The sequence below is a fragment of the Cydia strobilella genome, chromosome 6 (assembly GCF_947568885.1).
Source record: "Cydia strobilella chromosome 6, ilCydStro3.1, whole genome shotgun sequence".
NCBI classification, from domain to species: domain Eukaryota; kingdom Metazoa; phylum Arthropoda; class Insecta; order Lepidoptera; family Tortricidae; genus Cydia; species Cydia strobilella.
In genome coordinates, this window is record NC_086046.1 from 18,072,591 (window position 1) to 18,094,654 (window position 22,064).

General features: G+C 37.9%; 3 protein-coding genes across 3 annotated transcripts in view; 2 read left to right on the forward strand and 1 right to left on the reverse strand.

Annotated features, from left to right (window-relative positions):
- Nucleotides 1-12,512, reverse strand: part of LOC134742182 (phosphatidylinositol 4,5-bisphosphate 3-kinase catalytic subunit delta isoform) — a 40,323-nt gene extending 27,811 nt beyond the window's left edge. The window contains exons 1-5 of the mRNA XM_063675163.1: nucleotides 12,364-12,512; nucleotides 11,940-12,188; nucleotides 10,758-10,986; nucleotides 7,595-7,824; nucleotides 1,535-1,793 (exon numbers count right to left, since the gene is read on the reverse strand). Coding sequence (XP_063531233.1) covers nucleotides 1,535-1,793; nucleotides 7,595-7,824; nucleotides 10,758-10,986; nucleotides 11,940-12,086 — 865 coding nt within the window. The 5' untranslated portion in view covers nucleotides 12,087-12,188; nucleotides 12,364-12,512. The remainder of the gene's footprint in view (nucleotides 1-1,534; nucleotides 1,794-7,594; nucleotides 7,825-10,757; nucleotides 10,987-11,939; nucleotides 12,189-12,363) is intronic.
- On the forward strand, nucleotides 3,073-6,468 carry LOC134742181 (leucine-rich repeat-containing protein 23-like). The gene is made up of 5 exons (XM_063675162.1): nucleotides 3,073-3,171; nucleotides 4,020-4,189; nucleotides 4,721-5,318; nucleotides 5,486-5,655; nucleotides 6,337-6,468. The coding sequence occupies exons 1-5, from the start codon at nucleotides 3,127-3,129 to the stop codon at nucleotides 6,434-6,436; spliced, it is 1,083 nt and encodes a 360-aa protein (XP_063531232.1). The 5' UTR covers nucleotides 3,073-3,126; the 3' UTR covers nucleotides 6,437-6,468.
- A 265-nt stretch (nucleotides 12,513-12,777) lies between the features above and the next one.
- LOC134742183 (28S rRNA (cytosine-C(5))-methyltransferase) lies at nucleotides 12,778-21,238 on the forward strand. Its single transcript, XM_063675165.1, has 7 exons — nucleotides 12,778-12,987; nucleotides 13,063-13,318; nucleotides 14,895-15,061; nucleotides 15,893-15,988; nucleotides 16,995-17,108; nucleotides 17,826-18,000; nucleotides 18,351-21,238. The coding sequence occupies exons 1-7, from the start codon at nucleotides 12,865-12,867 to the stop codon at nucleotides 19,496-19,498; spliced, it is 2,079 nt and encodes a 692-aa protein (XP_063531235.1). The 5' UTR covers nucleotides 12,778-12,864; the 3' UTR covers nucleotides 19,499-21,238.
- The last annotated feature ends 826 nt before the right edge of the window (nucleotides 21,239-22,064 follow it).

Genomic DNA, 22,064 nt, shown 5'->3' on the forward strand with positions numbered 1-22,064 from the left:
TTGGGCAAGCTGATGGAAATCGGGTTATATAGACGGGACGCCCCTCCACTGGTAAGGCTAACAATTCCAAAAACGACCGAGTATTATCTACAAAAACGCTGAAAAGTTTCCTTATTACAAATTTTTATTTAACTTGCCCTGTTAGTTATTTTGATAGTGTGGGCAAAATCTTGGAAGCTAAATTTGACCCACTTCCCGATTGAGCTGATCTACCTAAATTTAAGCGTTTTCTGAAAAAAAATCTTCTATTCTATTCTATTATATCTGATGATGGAGACAGGAGGTGGCCATGGGAACTCTAGTAATAAAACAATGCAAACTAATGAGGGCTAACGCGTATGAATTCGCCGCTAGGGGCGCTAGTGTAGATGGTGGTCTTTTCCATACTTCGAAATGTCAAATGTCACTTGTCACTTCAATGACTGACAGCTGTTCTTTAGTCTTTTGGACCACCATCAACAGAGGCGCCAACTGGTGAGCAAAAAAACGATAGCCCTCATTGTGTTTGGGGTTGTTAGAATTGTCTCGATGAGTATTAGTTGCCTGTGGAATGAAAAGTACAGTCAGCGATAAAAGCTTGTACCAAAAATGAAAATTTCCCAAAAACTTATTAAAGATATATGTAACCCCAAAAGAATAGTATAGTTCAATAGTTCAGCTACTTTGCTGCAAAGTTTGTTTTTCACTTCCTTTTGTCGCGTTTTGTGATAAACAGGAAAACCAGTGAGTACCGATGCGTGAGTATGAATACCGCAATGTTATTATGGTTATTATTTTATATTTTATTCGATTGTTATGTATTAAGGATAATGTGTTGACACGAGTATTTTTTTACGAATGAATATAGTGCCTACATTGTTGAAAAAGCTGGAATGTTAGATGGACCTGGTAGTTTAAGGGTCAACCCGCAAGGAGCCAAATATTCGTGCTCATCGCACAAATATTTTTTTCTGTTCTCCGGCCGGAAAGCGTCAACTTCCGGCCCACTGCGCTAAACGAAGTTACCGCTTTCCGGCTCCGTCGAACAGAAAAATCGTATACACAGAACACTACTCTGCCAGTAAATAAAAACGCCTCAGATCACATGTTTGTCGGTTTCGTCTCGGCCAACAATTACATGTGATCTGAGACATTTTTTTTTTCTGTCCCAGGTAGGTATGTAATAATATACTATTGTTTGCGACCCGAGCTCATAGTCATACTGAGCTCGTGACTAATCTGGATAGAACATTGATAGGGGATTAGACAGTTGAGCTCCTGCAAGTTCGAATTCTAGGTTTCGAATTAAATAATCGACCAATACAAACAGCATAGTATAGCGAAATTTTCTTTAGCTGTCTCACTAAAGGGCACGATATTTCTCAAATTACACATATACTCAAACACACCCACTTTGTTAGTTGAAAAAGTCGCGAAATTCAAATTTTCTATGGGAGGCCTTCGCACCTACATTTTTTTTAATTTACCGCCTTTTTCTACTGACAAGTTGGGTGTACCAGAGAAAGATATAGTCGTAAAATTAAAAAAAACTCACCGGACAGCGACAGCTTGTCTATATTCACAATCATCACATGCGGCACTTCGTCTCTCAACAGCGTCTCCTGTATATACAGAAACTGTATCAGCGGGTGGTCTCCTAATAGGTATTCCTCGCGCCCGGCCACTTTCAGCACGTACTTGTGCTTGTCTTGACTGGAGTGCCGCATGGAGTACTCTTTGACCTTTTTGTGTAGAATGTATTCTATGTGCTGTTTGGGCGTGGACATCGCTGGCGCGTGAGTCGTGGTGGCGAACTGGAAGAAACAGATAATATCAGTATAACACAGCCCTACACTAGACTCTACTCATAGTGTTGTGTCCTGCCGGTGAGAAAGGTTGCCAAGAGTGTTAGGGTCGGCAACGCGCATGTAACACCTCGGGAGTTGCAGGCGTCCATAGGCTACGGAGACCATCAGGCGGGACGTATTCTTGTTTGCCACCGACGTAGTATAATAAAGAGTATGTTTAAAATGCAAATGTTAAATAGGGCCCTTAGGTTAAATAGGACTTTATAGGACACAACGAACTGCCTCGCTGAGCAGTTCGGACGGTCTAGAGTTCTACACGTACCTCGCTCGAGGCAAACGCGGTAGTTTTGCCTCGTGGCAATTTCCTTGCGTACGGCCAATTGCCCTAACGTTTTGGTGAATGGCATCACCAAAATGTTAGGGCAAGGTACACTGGGTATTCGACATAGAACCCTGTTCCAGGCACATACACAAACTTATACAGGCGCATACAAGGGTAACTTTTTACCTTACGGCGGGCAGTATGCTCATTTGCCACCTACGTGTTATAAAAAGACACTTAATTTCCTTAAAATTAGATACAGTACAGCTTTTTTTCCTTTTTGTAAAGCTTTTTCGTAACTTTTTGAATGTTAGAGTAAAATTTCATAGATTACACAATAGGTATTTACAAAATTAAACGTAAAGTGCTTTTCAATGTGGAGAAGTGGCTGCTTAGCATGACCTGCGTAATCGCGCTCGACTTCATACTTGAAGTCTCGCTTGACGTACTCGTAATAATGCAAGTGAAGTCCGTGTAACGACCCGGCCACGACATTGCGCGACAGGCGGCGGCGGCGGCAACCATAGGTTGGATCGAGACACAGCGATCAGACCTTTCGTTCCCACCTATGGTTGCCGCCGCCGCCTCCGCCGGTCGCGCAATGTCGTGGCCGGGCCGTAAGCTAACTTTGTACCGACTTGAACAGAACGAAAGTAGGCAATGTTGTTATAAAGGGCATATTTTTATATTTTGATATAATCATTGACACATTTAGTCAAACAAAATGCTATGCAGGGTTAGCTTGGTCCGAATCTAGGTAATTTACCTTTAAGATTGGTAACCCCATCCTTGGTAACACACCACTTTTTAAGTATTTTTAACAAATTTTAAACTCTTTGCTAGTTTGCAACAGTTTGCAATCACTTGAGTATTAAAACTATTACGTAAAAGTATATGTCAATTATGTCAACGCGACAACTGCCAAAACCTAAAGTTGTTTACATAATTTACATTTGATACATTTCAAGAACAGAAAATTGCCTAAATAATTTATTAGCATTAGAATTGGCATAAATAATGTTGAAATCACGATTGGCTCTTACATCCGCCAAAAAGGAAGAGGTACGGATATTTGCATCATTTTCCTCAGCATTTGGCATAAGGCCCCATACCATACCTATCTTTTAAGTTTTAAGTTATTTAATAGGGTGCGTAAAGCCAGGAAATTAGAAGGAAACAAAAGATATGGCCCGCCGCGCGAAACATGCAACGAAAGATTGGGCCATTCTGATAATTTACTTCTGTTTTAAATTTTGCTTGTCAGATCTCTCGGCTATATCACTAGTTATCTAATAATATAATACTGCTATGGTATGCAGGGTAACGATAGGTAGCTATGGTATACAATTGAAAATTAGACCAAGACAAGTCTGCATAGATTTTGATAGCACACGCAGTGCGTTATTTACATAATTTCATAGAAGTTTGACGTTTAAAATAACACTGCGTTGCGTGTGCTATCAAAATCGTTGCAGACTTATCTTGGTCTAACTCTATGTTTTCGTGCTTTTTTTTCTATCTAGCGAACTTTAACCTTTTAAGGTTTTGCTTGGAGTCTGCCTCGCTAGTTTCCGTGCGATTTCCATTGCATTTGCCGTTGATTATAACGTGTAAAAATAAAATCAATATAAAAACTATAATATTAAATATATTAATAACGGGTCACTCACGTATTTTAAGTCGGAAAACGCTCGCTATGATTTTGCGTTTGCCTCCTTTCAAATGGTCATTACGAGATACCTATTACTTAAAATGCTAATTTGAGCAGATTGAAAGTCATCATCTTTAGACCACTCAGCACCGGGACCCACCTCTCTAACTTGCTATGTATGTATATACAATCTTAACAAGATTAGCTGTAATCTCGCCTAACGCCTATTTATCTCACCGGTATACATACCGATCCACAGTCACCAGAGGCAACCACAGCAGAGGTAGGGGAAGAGGAGCAGGAGCAGGGTACAGAGGAGAGAATCGGTGAAGAAATACTTCGTCTCCCTGAATATGCGGAGAGACGGCTGAACCGCTCGGAGGTCAGCGGCCGATTGAGCCTTCTCGGCAAGACTGCTGAAGGAGATGGGTGAGTCCACTAGAGCAGACAACGTTTCATCTGACCCACAGGTACAACCAAAGAAACAAAGAAATGGTACAGAGGGAGGCACTGAAGAATATTACGTCTACCAGAATATGTGAAGAGACGGCTGAACTGCTCGCCGTTCGACTGAGCCTTTTTGGCAAAACAGCAGTAGGAGACGAGTGTGAGAGCCACGATTACTGTTAAGGTCATGTGGTTTGCTTGGGACAAGAGAAACAGTCCTGGGTTTTGCTGGGCCAGTGGGAGAAAATAAGTACCTACGTAAGTATTTTTAAATTAATTTTATTTATGCATTTTGTTTTATTTTTAGTATTATCATTTAATTTCGTGTTTAATATATTAGAGTATCTCAAACTGTTTATTTGACCTGTTTTTCTTACCCGTAACTCGTAATCATACATTTTATACAAGTCTGTTTCTATCGTTCTTAACTTTTTTTACGAACTTTCTTTTGTAATAAAAATACTTAACTAAAAAGATGTTTATCGTTTCATGACATGTGCTTTTTTGTCACAGATACACCTACCTAAAGGCTACAATAACAAACCTGAATCTGACCGAAATCAGCGCTATCAAAAGCTTCCAACATCTACAATTCCTTGACGTGTCGAACAACCATCTACAGCAAAAGGCCCTTGAAGTCATTAAAGACCTTCCCTTCCTCGTCCTTATACAAGCAGACTTAAACTTACTCATCTCTGCTGCTTTGCCAAGAATGAAGTACCTTCAAGTTATTATTATGAACGGCAACTATTTGAGATCGGTTCACGATGTCTACCAACCAGAATTAAGCACTCTAGAGGTAGCGGATAATAAGATAGAAAAGATCCATTTCGAGAATAGAATGCCAACTATTCAATGCCTCGATTTCCGTCACAATCTTATTCAAGATATAAGCAATTTGAATTTTCCAAACTTGGACAGCTTGTATTTAGCTGGGAATAGAATTACAAGTCTGGTTGGTGTAGAGAATCTGGTGAATTTGAGAATATTGCATGTTCGTGGTAATCCGATAAAACTGTTAACCGGTTTCAGTGAGGCCAATGAGAAATTGGAATACATTAATCTGAGAGCCTGTAAGGTTCGGACGTTAATACAAGTAAAGAAGTTAAAGGTAAAGTTAGTAATTCTTTTATGTTCATGGTCACTTACTTTTTGGGAAATCTAGATACGCTAATTGAGCCTTTAAAACTAGCTTCTGGGTCAACAATTCGAAGTAGCATTCGCCTTACTAAATACCATATAGGTAATTTTTTTTTTTCAAATTTGTGTTCCTTCTAGGTGTTACCAAACCTACAAACGTTGATAATGAACGGTTGCCCATATATGGGCGGTACAGGAGAAGACGATGCTGGAGGAGAGGAAGACGACGCCGGCATCCGAGTAGAGATGTTAGCCACGCTGCCGCGACTCAAGAGGATCAACAAGGAAGCCATCACTCCCGAAGAAAGGTTAGTTTAAATTAAATATAGTAGGGTTCTTAAAAAACACATCCTTCGCTACGCATCCTCGCACATCTCTGATGGAAACGCAGGCTAAAAATTCGAAAAAGCAGTCGTGTCTCGAAGAGATGAAAGTTTTTTGACCATCGATTTAATTCCGAACGCTCAATTCATGTTATGTGTTGCCTTCTTTTATTAATAGAGCTATAGGGAAAAGTAAAAGCTATAGCGTGTAACACCTATCGAAATCCCTTTGCAAAACAGGAAAGTACAAATGTATGATCTATTTCATGTGAACATGCCTTCATCCTAAAGAGGGAATAACTATCAAAACAAACCCACATTTAGAATAGAATAGAAATAATTTATTCGTTAGCACACACAAATAGAAAGTTATACAGAACAGATTTCAGACATTTCTAGCCAAATATGTACAGTAGCTTCTGCCCGCGACTTCCTCTGATGCATGGATTGATGATGAAAGTCTTCCCCGGTTCTACCAAAATCGGTTCAGCGGTTTAAGCGTGAAAAGGTAACAGACAGACAGGCAGTGTTACTGTCACATTACTATACAGAAAAAACGTGTAGTAGTAACGTAGGATTTTTGATAACTGTAGGTTATTTTTTTTTCGTAAAATTATTTATTTGTAGGTAAATACTGTACCTAACCAATTTTTTTTGGTGCTTTAGGGCTGAAGCAAAAGACCTGATGGTGCAATGGCTAGAAGAAGGGAAAGAAGACGAAGAAGAGTTGCCTGAAGAAGCAAACGAGGAACATGAAGAAGATTAAAGATTAGGCACAAGACCTACGTGTTGTTATTATTCTTAATTATATATAGCAGGAAGTTAATAAAGAATTTCCTCGTACAAAACTATGTTCCAATACTTAGAAAGGAAGATAAACCTGTAGTAAGAACGTATCAATAGTAGCGTATGATCGTATAAAACAACTGAAATACTTCACCAAATAGCGCACGGGTAGTTCAACTAATTTACACAAAACCTTTATAAATTATACATATAAACCTTCCTCTTGAATCACACTATCTATTAAAAACGCATCAAAATCCGTTGCCTAGTTTTAAAGATCATAGCATACATAGGGACGGAATACATACAAAGCGGAAGGCGACTTTGTTTTATACTATGTAGAGACATATTTCTTTTATAAGAGTAAATATGGTAGATACTTTTAACGCGTAGTCTGGTCCGCTACTTTTGATGCTGACTCTAGGCTGTCAATGTAACAATGGTCTTGGCAAATTAATTTATAGGCAATATATGCTAATACTTATTATAAATCGACATCCAGGCTACGCAGCCAACCGATCGCGTCAGGTGTCAGATTGGTATAGAGGTAATAGAGGTCCTCCGGGCTGCCTTGGAAACGTAAACGCAAATATCATGCATTTGTATCAATAAAATATACTCAAGAACGCCGCACGCATTTATTGGACACCTAATAAAGCATACTACCAAAAATGCAATGTTTCGTGGTCAATAGGGAATATTACTCGAAACTATGCTCAGGTGGCGCCACTACCACAATTTGGGGGTCTATCGCGAAACAAGAAAATCGAAATTTCGTTATCTAACATCTCTGTCACTCTTGCCTATTCGAGCGTGGCGTCGGGATACCAGTAGGTTGAGCTGTATGCGCTTTCTCAAATCTTCATCAGGTTACATTCAGTCCCTATATGCTGTGGCATTTTTATACCATGTTGGTGGCAAACAAGCCTATGGGACGTCTGATGGTAAGCGGTTACCATAGCCTATAACACTGGGTCACTGGTTGCCAACCCATTAGATGACTGTAGACGCCATGTTTATATTTTATCACTTTGGAGGTTTGTATGCATACGGCCCATCTGATGGAAAGCCTTTGCAACCACTATAGGTGTCATATACGTGTTTCCAAGCCATCTAAATCTTTATACTATTTACTTACGTCTATATCAACGACGGTGGTGCTCAAAAAGAAGCTGTTGCTACTAAGATGACTCTGCAACGTCCGATGCACGATATGACTCTTGGCTAATCTCGGTGGACATTGGTACCGAAGCCTCTCTAATGGGGTCGCTCTGGCTCGCTTCACGAGACTCTCCTCAGCTATGTACCGGGTTCGGGTTCGGAAGTCGTTCACTTCTGAACTTCGGAGGTTGTCGAACTCGTTCAGACCTGGGACAAGGGAAAAAAAAGGTTACGGCTTGATTATCATTTTCGTAAGCTCTCTTCCTTATATTCCACTATTCCAGATACTAAAATGATAGCTCGTTTGGTTTGTTTGCTACGCAATCATCTTGTTAGGGTTCCGTACCCAAAGGGAAAAAACAGAAGCGTATTACCAAGACTCCACTGTCCGTCTGTCTGTCTGTTCGTCTGTATGTCTGTCACCAGGCTGTATCTCGTGAACCGTGATAGCTAGCTTTAAAATTTTCACAGATGATGTATTTCTGTTGCCGCTATAACAACATTAACAACAAATACTAAAAAGTACGGAACCCTCGGTGGGCGAGTCGGACTCGCACTTGTCCGGTTTTTTTTGTACAAGTTTAGCACTAAAGTTATAGTTTTTACGAAAGTGTCTGATCAAGAAGGGAAACCATAAACCATATTGAGATTATTCTGTTTTTCTCCCCAATGTTTTCTACAACTGGTAAATATCAAATGATATTGTAATTTTTTTCTGGCATGCAATTTTTTTGTATCAAGTTAGGGTACATTATAACATGAATTAAATTTTAAAACCTTGTATTTCAATCAAAACTAAGAATAATATTTAATCAAATGTAAATCATCTTTCAAACAACAAACCAAAATCAGTTCATGAATTTGAGAGATTTATATTAATATTAGATAGAGACCGAATTTAATCTAGTGTCGCATTTTAAGAAGAAATAAATGATTACCGAATTAATAAAATCACCCAATTCTGATTTAAAGAAAGACCAGTAACTTACTTTAAGAACAAATTAAATTACTTTCTATGAAAATATTTTAATTTATACATACTAATTTGTATTCGTAATATTTTATTTTGGTTTAGACCAGTAGTAACTTATTATCAACATCGGAGTTTTGAGTGCGGGAATGTTTTACAGTAGCCAAAAAACAGGTAAAAGCTGTAAAAACAATAATTTTAACATTTCTAAGCAATTTGGAGCTTACTACCCATTTTTAATTAATAGTTTGGTAATTTGTTTATAAAAAACACAGTTATAAATACACGTAATCATTCCCAAGCCCGAAACCCTGATGTATGCTTATTAGACACTTTTTTTTTCTCGGTGTGGGAATGCTGTTACGCATCGTCCCCCTGACTTGAGGTTGGCCTATTATGGGGGAGGTATGTGGGACTCTCACCTCCCGGCTCTTTCCGTTAAGAAAAGAGGGGGAGGAGCCTACCCACTAAGCCCACACCGGCTTTTCCCACAATATGCCGTTTGGGGGGGGGGGGGGGGTCCTGGGATCGCGAACATTCTACCACGAATGCTTATTAGACACTTTCATAATATTAACAATACATGCCCACTAATGTATTATGCAAGCCATGTCCTGGTATGGACACGTTCACTTTCACCTATGACTAATCTCAACAGGAAAACACATTAAACACGTCATTTAATGTTATTATTAGACTTTTCAGACATTACAGTATATTAGAGTATATAAAAGTAAAATTTTAAAAAACCCCCGACACGAAAAACAAACTCTTAAGAACTAACATTTTAAACCTATTTTAATTATTATCGTCACATATATTATTATGAAAATTCAAATATTTTTATTTTGCAAGCGTCGCGTCGCCCTCTCTTTTTGCGTCGGGGGCTCGGGGGTTAAAAAACAAGACTAAACAAATGGTGTAGTATAAAGTGGGAACTGTATGGCTACCACGAGCTTGTCACTGACATATTCGCTAACGTCTTCTTACAGTACGAGCGAGATGCATAGTAAGTAATTTACACACACGCTAGCGAATATGTCAGTGTCATGTCAGTGACATGGTAAGGCTACTGAAGAAATTGAATTGTCTGTAATATTGTCAATAATAATATGGTTTTAAAGTGACTTTTTTAAGGTTCCGTACCCAAAGGGTAAAAACGGGACTCTATTACTAAGACTCCGCTGTCTGTCTGTCCGTCTGTCACCAGGCTGTATCTCATGTGTGTGTGATAGCTAGACAGTTAAAATGTTAACAGATGATGTATGTCTGTTGCCGCTATAACAACAAATACTAAAAACAGAATAAAATTAATATTTAAGTGGGGCTCCCAACTCCCATACAACAAACGTGATTTTTTGCCGTTTTTAGCGTAACGGTACGGAACCCTTCGTGCGCGAGTCCGACTCGCACTTGGCCGGTTTTATTTCTCCGTTTGAGATCAAAAGGCATTGAGACCAATTAAAATGTACACTGACATCAAAATGATGTCATTTAGTTATCATGCGTTTCGCTCGCGCCAATACATATACGATACGGACTAGTACGAGCAAAGATTAGATTTAGATTTAGATCCAGACATAAAAATAACACCCTAATTTTAAAAGTGATATGAAAAACTTTCCTTAAAATGGGCCATCCAGTCTGATGATAAAATTTATGTAAGGAAGTAAGGACATATATGAACCGAATAAGGATAATGTAAAGGTAATAGAAACAAGTAAGCGGCCAAATATATTAATATGGTATTACCGTGGCCAAGGACTATTAGATAAGAGAATAATTTTGCCTTTGCACCTTTTTGACTGTAGAATAAAAAACTTAATAATCTTCCTATACGCAGGACAAATGTAATTTATTTATTCCCAGTGGTAAGAACTGGGAATTATGTTCATTGGCTTCCAGTGGCAACAGGTGGGATTGTGACACAATGTTTTCCAATCTAGGTACAGCACTCACTTTGCCAGTAGAAAAAAGCGCGAATTTCAACTTTTCTATAGGACAACCCTTCCTGCCTACATTTTTTAAATTTGCCGCCTTTTTCACTGACGAAAATGGCTTACCAGCTGTCAAATTCCATTAAAGACAATGTGCCCTCATCACAAGTGTCATCTACATTTAGAATAAAATTTTACCGGCCTTTGTTTAAACTTGTATAAAGATAACTCACCTTTTCCAATTAAATGACTTATTTGCATATTAAGGAACTGTTCCCCAGGCCTCATAGACCGTTCCACAATCTTGAGCACCCCAAAGGTGGGTTTGATGTCTCGGAGGCGTTTGTTCTCGTCGTTTACCTCCTCGAGAACCGCCAACGAGTTTATGAATTGGAACACATAGTCTGACATCTCGTGCAGCATCCCAAATAAGGGATATCTCGCTGCTTTCATCCATAGCTCCTGAAATACAAGTTTGAGTTCAACTATCAAAAACTGTTTCTAAGCTATGTCTTTAGTCGGGTCCACACAGTGCGAGCATACGTGCGAGGCGTTTTGTGCGCGAGGAAATTGCCTCGCGCGTATGCTCGCTCTGTGTGGCTTTTTAGATATAGGATATAGTAGGTAAGTCCTATAAAAATCATAGAATTATTTCCTTAGAACATAGTTATTTTCAATAAGCAATTATATGTATTTCACAAGAGTAATCCGTGTGTTTATTGCTGTCATAGGTATACAAGTTGGTACAGTAGAGTAATTAATCGCAATTAACTTTTAAAAACTAGACCATTTGATGTTAAAATGAAATTTTGAATCAAACATGTATACATGTTATTACTAGAATAAGATGTTTCTGAATTTGGATTCCTTCTTAGTTTATCCTTAAAAGTTATTGAGACACATTTTGGATAACATAATTACTTAAACAATATCATTAGATTTATAACGGAAACTTCTGTATTTTTAAAATAAAATATCATTGTAAAGTGTTAGATTGTGTAAAAATAGGATATGTTTTCATAAATGCTTGATATCTTCTATAATTACACACTTGCATCAATAACAAACATGTTATTTTGTTTCAATTCAAAGGAAACACAATGATCACCATTTGATTCTACAACAGATAACAGTATCAGTGATTTCATTTTCATTAATAGCTAAAAACTTGTTTTTCATCAATATCATTAAAATGTAGGTATGCGTTGTTTACTAAGATTGCAATTACTCAGCCTACACGCTCGAATCGAGTGCACAGACAAGTAAACAATGTGATCTACTTTCTAAAAATCACGGCTATCTCTAGACATATTACTCGACAGTTTAACCTACTTTACCGAACTCTGGTAGCTCAAAAGCGGTCTTTGGACCACGAATGAGTCACTCGGAGCCAGGATGCTCCCTCAAGTACTAACCTCCTTCACGTCGTGCAGTGTTGCGTCCCAATTTGGTGTAATAGGAATGTAAACAGAGTTGGGCAGCAGACATGTTAAATCCACGATATAGGACGGGGACGTCGTCCAATAGTCCCAGGTATTGGGGCAGCTCGGTGCAGGAACCATTGTTTTGAATGATTACAGCCTAATTGTCCAAATTACCCCCACGACATTTCAGAACCTTTCACTCATAACACGCTCACATAGCGACCGAGTCGCTGCCTTCAACTGAAAATATTACATTAAACACATTAGTCATTATTATTGAAACCGCCGCACTGTTGAATCATAGCGTTTCCTGGTATTTTTATGAGGGACAAATCGCCATTCGAAATGAAACTGTCAATGATAATTACACAAACAACATTGACACACAAATAACACACGACATTGGTATCATTACCTAGACATAAAACTTTTACATAATTTACGTATGTTTCGACTATGAACTAAGAACCGAACACAAATGATGTTTTTGAGAAATTGTAAATAAGGATTACGTGCAACCAATAAACTACAGTAGTAAAATGTTTATGGTACTTGTATTTTTTATATTATTGCATTGCAAGTATTGGAGGCCAAGGCAGGTTGTTATGATTTTCGATCTGCCAAAGTTCAAGTAGACTAAACAATCGGTAATGAGTTCATCAAATTCTTTTGTAATGGTATAAAATGTTTTTTTAACTGAAAGAAAAACCCGAATCATTAGATGCATTCTTGCATTTCATTAGATGTTTCATTATTTTTCAAAGAAAAGCATTAGGCATGATACTGCGCAGTTTACCGTATAGCCTAAATAGTTTATAACCTCAAACTTGACAGCATGAATGACATTGATTTGGTCTCGTGATTGATTCTAGTTGAGCAATGCAATGTTTTTTGCCACATTTTAGCTTTAAAGAAAATGTTTGAACATTCTGTAAAAGTGCCGAGACATTACAAGATTGCTGCTAATATTTTTAAGAAAGTTTCCACTGAAGGCGGTAGCGTCAAAACATTGTTGTACGACGACAAACTTCGTCACTTTGTGAGTATACAACAGCTTTTTACATTTTGTAGTTTTTGAAATTAGTGAAGACTTTAATATGTGTAATGTTTGCAGAGAACTAATGTGCTGTATGCACTGATAACAGAAACAATCAAACATGCTGCTGATATTGACAAAATGTTTGAAAGTAGTGGCCTTATCACAAATGAGCCTCGTCTAGACCCCTGGCTAGCGAAAGTGTTAACGACTGAATTGTTGTTTGGCAAAAAGGCTCTCCCAGGGAAAAGCAAACCTGAACAAACAATACGGTCATACAAAGAGAAATTCGAAACATACACTGCTGATCATCCTGAAGATTCAAAAACAGAAGGTAATTTTACTTTTTTTATTTTCAGATTGATTAAGATCACCTCATAAGCTCCAACAATGGCTGACACACCTGACCAGGGTCCGCTTATTCCTAAGCACACAAAACTGGCAGCACTGGCTTTAGCCAATCTGTTTCTGTACAGTGTTGCTATGTTTACCCTGCCATTCATTGCATTCTTTGGGATGCGACATGTCCTGACTGACTACTACCCGGTGGACAGCTTTACACGGACGGTGTGGTCCGTGGTGTCTGCAGTGGTGGTGGTCAACCTGATCATAGTTTTGTATGCATACCAAGCTTATCATGAGAAGGAGTATGATGAGCATGGCAATGAAATTGACCAACATTCATACAAGGATGCTGGTGTGGAGACTGAAAAGAGCAGTTTAAATCTTAAACAGGACTGATGTGTTCATGAACATTCCTTTTTTGCTGAAAGAAAGTATTTTAGTTTAATGTTTGACACTTATTTTGATAAGCTGCTTTAATATAAATGTAGCGAGACTTAATAAAATAAATAGTTGTATTACACATCTGTGTTTTATTGATTCAGAAGGACAATGTTTGTAATTGTAACTTATTAACATTAACCATTTGGAATTTGGATATTAAGAAATCTTAAAAGTGTTGTAAATTACTTTAAGAGATATTTTTTTAGGGACACTACACATAGTCTTGTGTATGTGTAAGACTGATTGGGGCATAAATTGAATGCTACAAAATTATGCTCTATCATAAATTTTAATGGTTATAATACTGGTTGTCAAGGCTAATAAATATTTATTAACCTTATAATATATGCTCAATTAAATACAGATATGTTAGCTAGTTAATATATGCGGTACACGGCGGGAAGAAGTTGATAACTTAATATAAAATTGGGGAAATTTGAACTTAAAATAAAATTACATGAGGTTCAAATTCCTTCAATTTTATATCGAGTTATTAATTTCTTCCCACCGTGTACGGGGCCTAGGTCCTTAAGATAAAGAAACTTAAATATGAATAGGTACCTAGTTATGTACCCTGCATAGAATTAAGATCTATTCTATTATAGAAGCAAAGAAACAGACAGATTTCTGTATTCACTATCTTCAATAATCAAATTATAACATGTTTCTGGTGAATCTGGCCACTCGTCATTGTGTACAATTTTCGAAGGATTCGTTAACTAATATTGTCTTCGGTTACCGTGATAGTTACTCATGAAATAAAACTATGAAAACGGATTATATCGTGTATATTGAATTTATAATACAAGAAACGTCGGGATGTATTATAAGTTCAATATACGCGATATAATCCGTTTTCATAGTTTTATTTCATGAGTCGTTAACTGTTCGCGTGCATATCGAAGTATGGTATACAGTGATGGTGGGTGCGCAAGCCAGATCAAGACGCAACTTGATATGCTTTCAGTTCCTGGGTCTTAGAAGACTTAATAAAGACCGAACTCCAAAATTTAAATTTAGTGTCAACTAACTTTTATTTAATTGAACTTGACCTGTTCTTATATTCAAAACATAACTGTCTGGTATCCTTTTAAAAGCCTTAACCTACTTTTTTTTCCTACAAGCTGTCCGCAGACCGCGCTATGTTCGCATCAACACCAACCTGCTGACCACGTCCGATGCCATAAGAGCGTTCCAAGATGAGGAGTACCGCTTTGTGAGATGCACATCAGGCTCTTACAACGATTATCTTGAACAGATAAAGGGTCTGGGCGAGTACGACTTTACACAGGTTCGATTATTTGATTATTGTTTTGAGGCTGCAGGCTACGGTAAAAGAGGCAGAGGTAAACCGAAAACAAGATGGAAAGACGTAGTGCTAAAAAATATGATTGGGTGCAAAGTGTCCGAAGACGACGTCGTGGATAGGGCGAAGTGGAAGCGAAAGATTCGGAAAGCTGACCCCATCACCGTGTGGGATATATAGCTTGGAAGAGAGAGAGTTTTGAGGCTGCAGACTGGACGCACGCGACCGGTGTGGCGGCGGGTAGCTACCAATGCCGCCGCTCGCTGCTGTCGTCCGAAATAAATTAATTTTGAAGCAGAAACGATGCTATTAATACTACACTATATTACGCTAGGGTCCCCTAGACCCCTATAGTGGAAAGATTTGATGACTATGGATGAGCTCTTGTGTGGCTCAGTCGGCAGAGCGCTGGAGTATCGATCCAGAGGCTGTGAGTTCAAGTCTCACCCAAGGCAGTAATCTTTCCACTTTTAAAATTCTAAGCTTGAATTTATTAAAGTCTATACATTTTGATCGAGTCGTGCGAACCTCCAACAGTCGCCGCCCTCCCTCCCGCTTGCCGCGCCGCCGGTCGCGTATCCGCAGCCTAAGTATTGTATTGCATTTCATAAAGTTAAAAGAAATTGAAAAATACTTTGGTTATGCAAAATTGCAATCATAATCTGTTCAGTAGCCTAAAGAGGCAAGAAGTCATACGTAAACTCTATCAAGCAGGTCGTAGGATATATCCTACGCTCTTCTTTGATATATCAAAGAAGATGTGTAAGCCGTATTGTTAGACATAATAAATGTGAAATAATATATTATTAATTACAGGACTATCATGTGAAGACGATGTTTGTATTTTCTTCGGGAACCAAACTGCACGAACATGAGCTGTATATGGAGAACAAGATTATACTGCAGGATAAGGTATTGTAACAACCATTCATTAATTCATTGGCACCTATTTTTGTGGGATAAGTCATTTCACCCTGTACTGTATGAAACAACGCGCCGAAAGTATCTGCCATCCTCGATTACTCTCCTTAATAGAATGTTCATGTTCAAAAGTATCTGCGACATAGTTCTTTTTGTTAAGCTATCAGAGAATAGTCTGATAGACTGATACACTTTAGATACAGACTGATTGATACGCTACCCTTTATGCTGACTTGCTGACTTCGCCTAAGCATAGAATAATTAATAGTATTATCATACAGAACGGCCACGCACCGCCCCGCCCCGATTCGAATTACCTCGCCCCGCGACAGCGATTGACGACCTTTTGCTGACCACTCAGTACTGATTTTGAGCAACTTACTCACACAATGACGCATGCCGCGTGTACAGACATGCCATTCACACATAGAAACGCAAGTGATTTTTGATGTATAGCGTGTCCGCCCTGTGGCCTAAGGTAAACTACAATAGACAATGAAAGTTTTTAGAATGGGTGACTTAGAGCTCAGAGATCATCTAGGTACATTAATAAAAATAATCATTTAACTTATGTATTATTATTTTGAGACACATTGACTAATATTATAACTTCGTAAAGACGGGCCTTACGGGCACCAAGAATGGTGCCACTGCCAGTACAGCGGTGTCAGGCACGAATTCGAGCCTATCGTGTAGTATAACGCAACTATAATTGCGACCAATTGCGCGAGTGATGCGAACTCGTCAACCAATCGCGTTGTGGCAGACTTAAGGTCCACTCGCACCATCCCTCTAACCCGGCGTTAAGTGGTTAAACCGTTAACCCAGTGTCAAATTGCATTAGTAACCATGGTAACTCCAGGTTTAACCTTAGGCCTTAATGAGAATGTTCGATCAGAATTATAAACGGACCACGGGCCTATCTTTACTTTTGAAAACTTTGGTGAGACGTCAAGTGCCTACGGCTAAGGCAATGATAATAATAACTTTTTCACAGGCAACAGCACTGGCAGTACATTTACTGGCTCCTCCCCCCGGTAGCATAACCTTGGACATGTGCGCGGCGCCAGGCATGAAGACAACGCAGCTCGCAGCCTACATGAGGAACGAAGTACGTAGTGTTACTACTGGTGTGAGGTATGAGGTGATTTGACAGATCACCTCAAGTATGCGCGGCAGCCCCAACGGCATTCTCAGCGCTTTAACGCGTCGCTGGGACAGCTGGATAGCGCTGCATGCGCACGAAGCACTTAGTGCCAGTTGCACCATCCGCACAAGTTTGCTTATAGATCTTAGGTAACAGTCAATAATTTTATTTTAAAATGCTCGGTGAACTTATCGGTTTTTATAAATAAATATCTGATGGCTACAATATGTTAGAATATTTTATTCTAGGGCACGGTTTTATGTCGTTAGATTCTTCTGCTATGTGTGTAAGTAAGAGTTTCTTGTCGACCGTCGACCGCCATCTTAGTGATGTCGAGTCGTGATGAATTTTTTGTTTCTGCTCATTAACGTTGTTTAAAGTGTAATACTGATAGCCTATAATGTATAAGTTAATCTAGATACGAGTTTATCCACCGTTCTGGCGTCAACGCCAAGTAGCTCCACGTGGCCCTTGTATAGTCCTGCTATCGCTTTACAAGAGCTAATAACCGTACGCTGTCTTGTACTAACCGTACAATATTCGTCTATATTATAGCTCCCTATACAGGCTATACACTGGCTAAATTTTCCCAATGGACAGAAGCCATTTATTTTTTAAAAACTGAACTGTACTGTGTGTAAGTAAAATAATCAGTCCATTTTAAAATTTACCTTGTTCTAGGGTAAAATCTATGCAGTAGAGCAAAACGAACAGAGATACAAGACTCTATGCGACTTCGTAAAGAAGACTGGGTCCAAATGCGTGGAGACCATAAACAAAGATGCCCTAGCAATAAGGAGGGGGGACTACGATGACGTCGAGTACATTCTCCTGGACCCTAGCTGTTCTGGATCAGGTTATAATGTTGCCTAAACGGGCCCGCTGACTATCAGTCCGCCGGACGATATCGGCCTGTCAGTTGTTCGGAACTGTCTAATTTTTGTTCTAACTGACTGGCCGATATCGTCCGGCGGACTGGTAGTCAGTACGCCGTAAGTTTATCCAAAATACTCAATACGACGATTCAACTTCATATCTTACACATATCTTGCTTTTCTACATGTTGAGGTTTAACCTCACGCGTTAATTTATATTATGAATTATGATATAGTATAGACTAGTCTGTGAAAGTAAATTAGCGTAGTTAATTAAATAAATTGATAATTACTTCTTTTGAACGTCATTTTATAAGACTCTTAATTTCAGGCATGGAGCTCTGCGTACACAACTACATCGATCCAGCCCGTCTAGCCAAACTGACTTCTCTACAAGAAAAATTCCTAAAGCACGCCATGAACGCCTTCCCCAACGCCAAGAGAATAGTCTATAGCACTTGCTCCCTCTTTCCCGAAGAGAATGAGAGAGTCGTCACTAATGTCGTAAAAACTTCAAGAACTAAGTGGAGAGTGCAAGACGTAAAGGAACTATTAAAAGGGCAATGGAATAACTTTGGTTCCGGCATGTATGGAAGCATGGGTAATAGATGTTTGTACGCGAAACCAGATACTGATTATACCACTGGGTTTTTCTTGGCTGTGCTAGATAGAGATCAAAAGGACTTTCAGAAGAAAGCTAATAAAGAAAAGGACGACAGTAAAGTAAATAATGATGAAGACAGTGAAGGTACTGAAGTAGTAAATAAAAAACACAAGAAAATTAAGAAAACAGATGAGACAAATGGAGATTATAACGATATTGCTTCGAATGCTTCTATGGATATGGAGGAAAACGAAGTCAAAATGAAAAAAAAGAAGAAGAAACGTGAAAATAATGAAAACGATGCGCAACAAAATGATGAATCCGAAATAACAACAAATACAGAAATTGAAGACGTAACGAAGAAAAAGAAAAAGCGAAAACACGAGAGGCATGAAAATGATGATAATATTGTCAATGAATCTGAAATAACGGTAAATGCAGAAGGTAATGAAGATGTACCAAAGAAAAAGGAGAAACGGAAATCTGAGAGTGATAAAAACTATGAGCAGACCAATGATACTGTTATTAATGAATCCGAAATCACGATAAATGCAGAAGGTAATGAGCATGTGCCGAAGAAAAAGAAAAAACGGCAATCTGAGAGTGATAAAAACTATGAGCAGAACAATATTATTGTTATTAATGAATCCGAAATAAAGGTAAATTTAGAAGGTAATGAAGATGTATCGAAGAAAAAGAAGAAACGGAAATCCGAGAGTGATAAAAACTATGAGCAGAACAATGATACTGTTATTAATGAATCCGAAATAACGGTAAATGCAGAAGGTAATGAAGATGTGCCGAAGAGAAAGAAGAAACGGAAATCTGATAGTAATAAAAACTATGAGCAGAACAATGATACTGATATTAATTAATTCGAAATAACGGTAAATGCAGAAGGTAATGAAGACGTACCGAAGAAAAAGAAGAAACGGAAATCCTTATAGTGATAAAATCTATGAGCAGAACAATGATACTTTAATTAATGAATCCAAAAGAACGGTAAATGCAGAAGGTAATTAAGATGTACCGAATAAAAAGTAATGGTGATGTATTCAAGAAAAAGAAGAAAAAACATAAAAATCAATATCATAATATGTAACTATACCACTATGACGTGTAAATGTACCTACTATTTACCAATAAATCATTATTCATAAAGATGAAATCAATAGAGGGTCTTTAGAAAATGCCGTCATCGTAGAGAAAGTTAAGGAAAATAAGAAAAAGAAGAAACGCGATAAAGGTTTACAGGAGGCCCAGTAAAAATACTCTCGGTCTTTTTATAAAATATCACAATATTATTTTTAATACAGTTGCTCAAATAGTACTACTTTTCGTGGCTGTTTAGCGTGCGGAAAGTTGGTTTTCGCGAACTAGTGCTTTTTACTTTTCCAATTTTTTAAAATTTTTACTTGTTCCAATTCATGACTACTTATTGATGAGTGTTAATATTAGTTTCATTTAAACGTCGTAATCAACATAAAAACTTACTGTTAATGTAAGAATACGAATAATATGCATATTTCATATTTTATTACTTACTTCTTCATCATTAGAAGTATTATAAAACGTTTATTTTTTAATGTTGAAAAACCGTTCTTAATAAGTTATCTGAATGGAACGGAACGCCTGTCAAAGAAGAGGCGTATTTTCTTACTGCAAGAATGTTGTAAGTTTTTAAAGGCAACATTCGATATTGTTTTTATTAATATATGATACACAAATAATCATAAATAACGATATTTAGGTAATAATAATAATATACATTTGAAAAAAAAAACTCATTGAAGTGGGTTCAATAATAATAACAAAATTTATTCTAGTCGAATAAAAGCTACAAAAACACTTCTTCATAATGTCAATGTCAATGATGTCACAGAATTAATAATATAAAAGTTTCGAATTACATTCCTTACTTGTTGCTTTTCTTATTTTTTCGCAACTGTTTAAAAAAACCTCGATACACGTGCGGAAATGTCATTCTTCACTCGTCCCGAGTCTCGATACCTCAATACCGATATCTCGGTCCTCGTGAAGTAATGACATACTTTCCGCACTCTAGCATCGAAATGTACTATTACGATACAAGTGCGAAAAAGAGGAAATTCGAAACGAGTGGCGATAAATTGAAACACGACCGCAGGGAGTGTTTTAAATCGACACTAGTTGCGAATTACCTAATCGCACGTGTATCGTACAGCGTTTTACAGTACATATGGCCCTTTAAACTTTCGACATATGCACGAAAAGTGCTCTTTACGCACTAGTGCGAGAAAGTAGGACCATCCTGCAGTCGTGTTTTAATTTATCGCCACTCGTTTCTAATTTCCTCTTTTCCGCACTTGTATCGTATATAACTATTAACACCCTCTTGAGCGGCATTAGAATTTTTAATTTAACATCTGTTAGTAATACGCTATTTTTTACTCTGCATCTCGCTTACATCAATATTATAAGTACTATCGATATGCAGAGGCGAATGATATCAACATGAGATCAATTTGTAAGTTCGAATCGGCATGGATCGAAAACATGGATACTGAATCTGTTACAGTACGTTAATGTACTGAAAGTTGTATGTTTTATGAAATAAATTGACACTCTTATGCTTTTTTTTGCCTATTTAAGTTTATGCCAGAAAATCCTAGCCTAGTCCTTATACATATCCCATAAAATGACTGAGAGTCACTCATGGAGAGATTGAACTTAGAATAAAATCGATCTGTAAGAGAAGCAACGATCTAGGTAGTCTGTAATTTAATTAATTACAAAAAGCCAAAACCTCAACAACCAATCCACGCTCAGCCAGCCATAAATCCTTAACACAAGTAGGGCAAATATCGCAAACGACACTTAATTCGTCTAGCCTTTCTTAGAACCTGATATACTTTGACACCATAAGTAAACCAAACCAATTTCAACCTTAATACAATCACAGTAAGTTCTTTATTAATTTTAGTTGGTCAATAAAGTTACCATTGGATTTTGAACTTTGTTTGTAAAGTGGTAAGATCGGTTGATGGTGTTATCGGATAAAGAGTTGTCGTAGCGTACCTCACACGCTATTGTGTCACGAAGTTCGTGCGTTCATATTTTTGCCACGTGATATTCAGTCTGAGGGGTCGATGGGAAATTAGGTTTTGGCACATTTAGTAGGTACTTGCAAATTGAATAAAAACAATTGGTACGGGCCATATTAAGCACCTAGAGAATAAATTTAATGTAGTCTACTCGTAGCGGGCGTAGAATGATGTTACTAGATACTTTTGCTAGGTACCTAACTTTGGACTATGCCGTTGTAAAATTATTCATATCGGACCTTTGCCGGTGTCATCCATAATAAGTTTACGATTCACTTATATTAGCTACCTAATTCCAAAATTTAGTAGGTATTAGGATCTATTATTTACGAAAGCGTCTGTCGTCCGAACTTTAAAC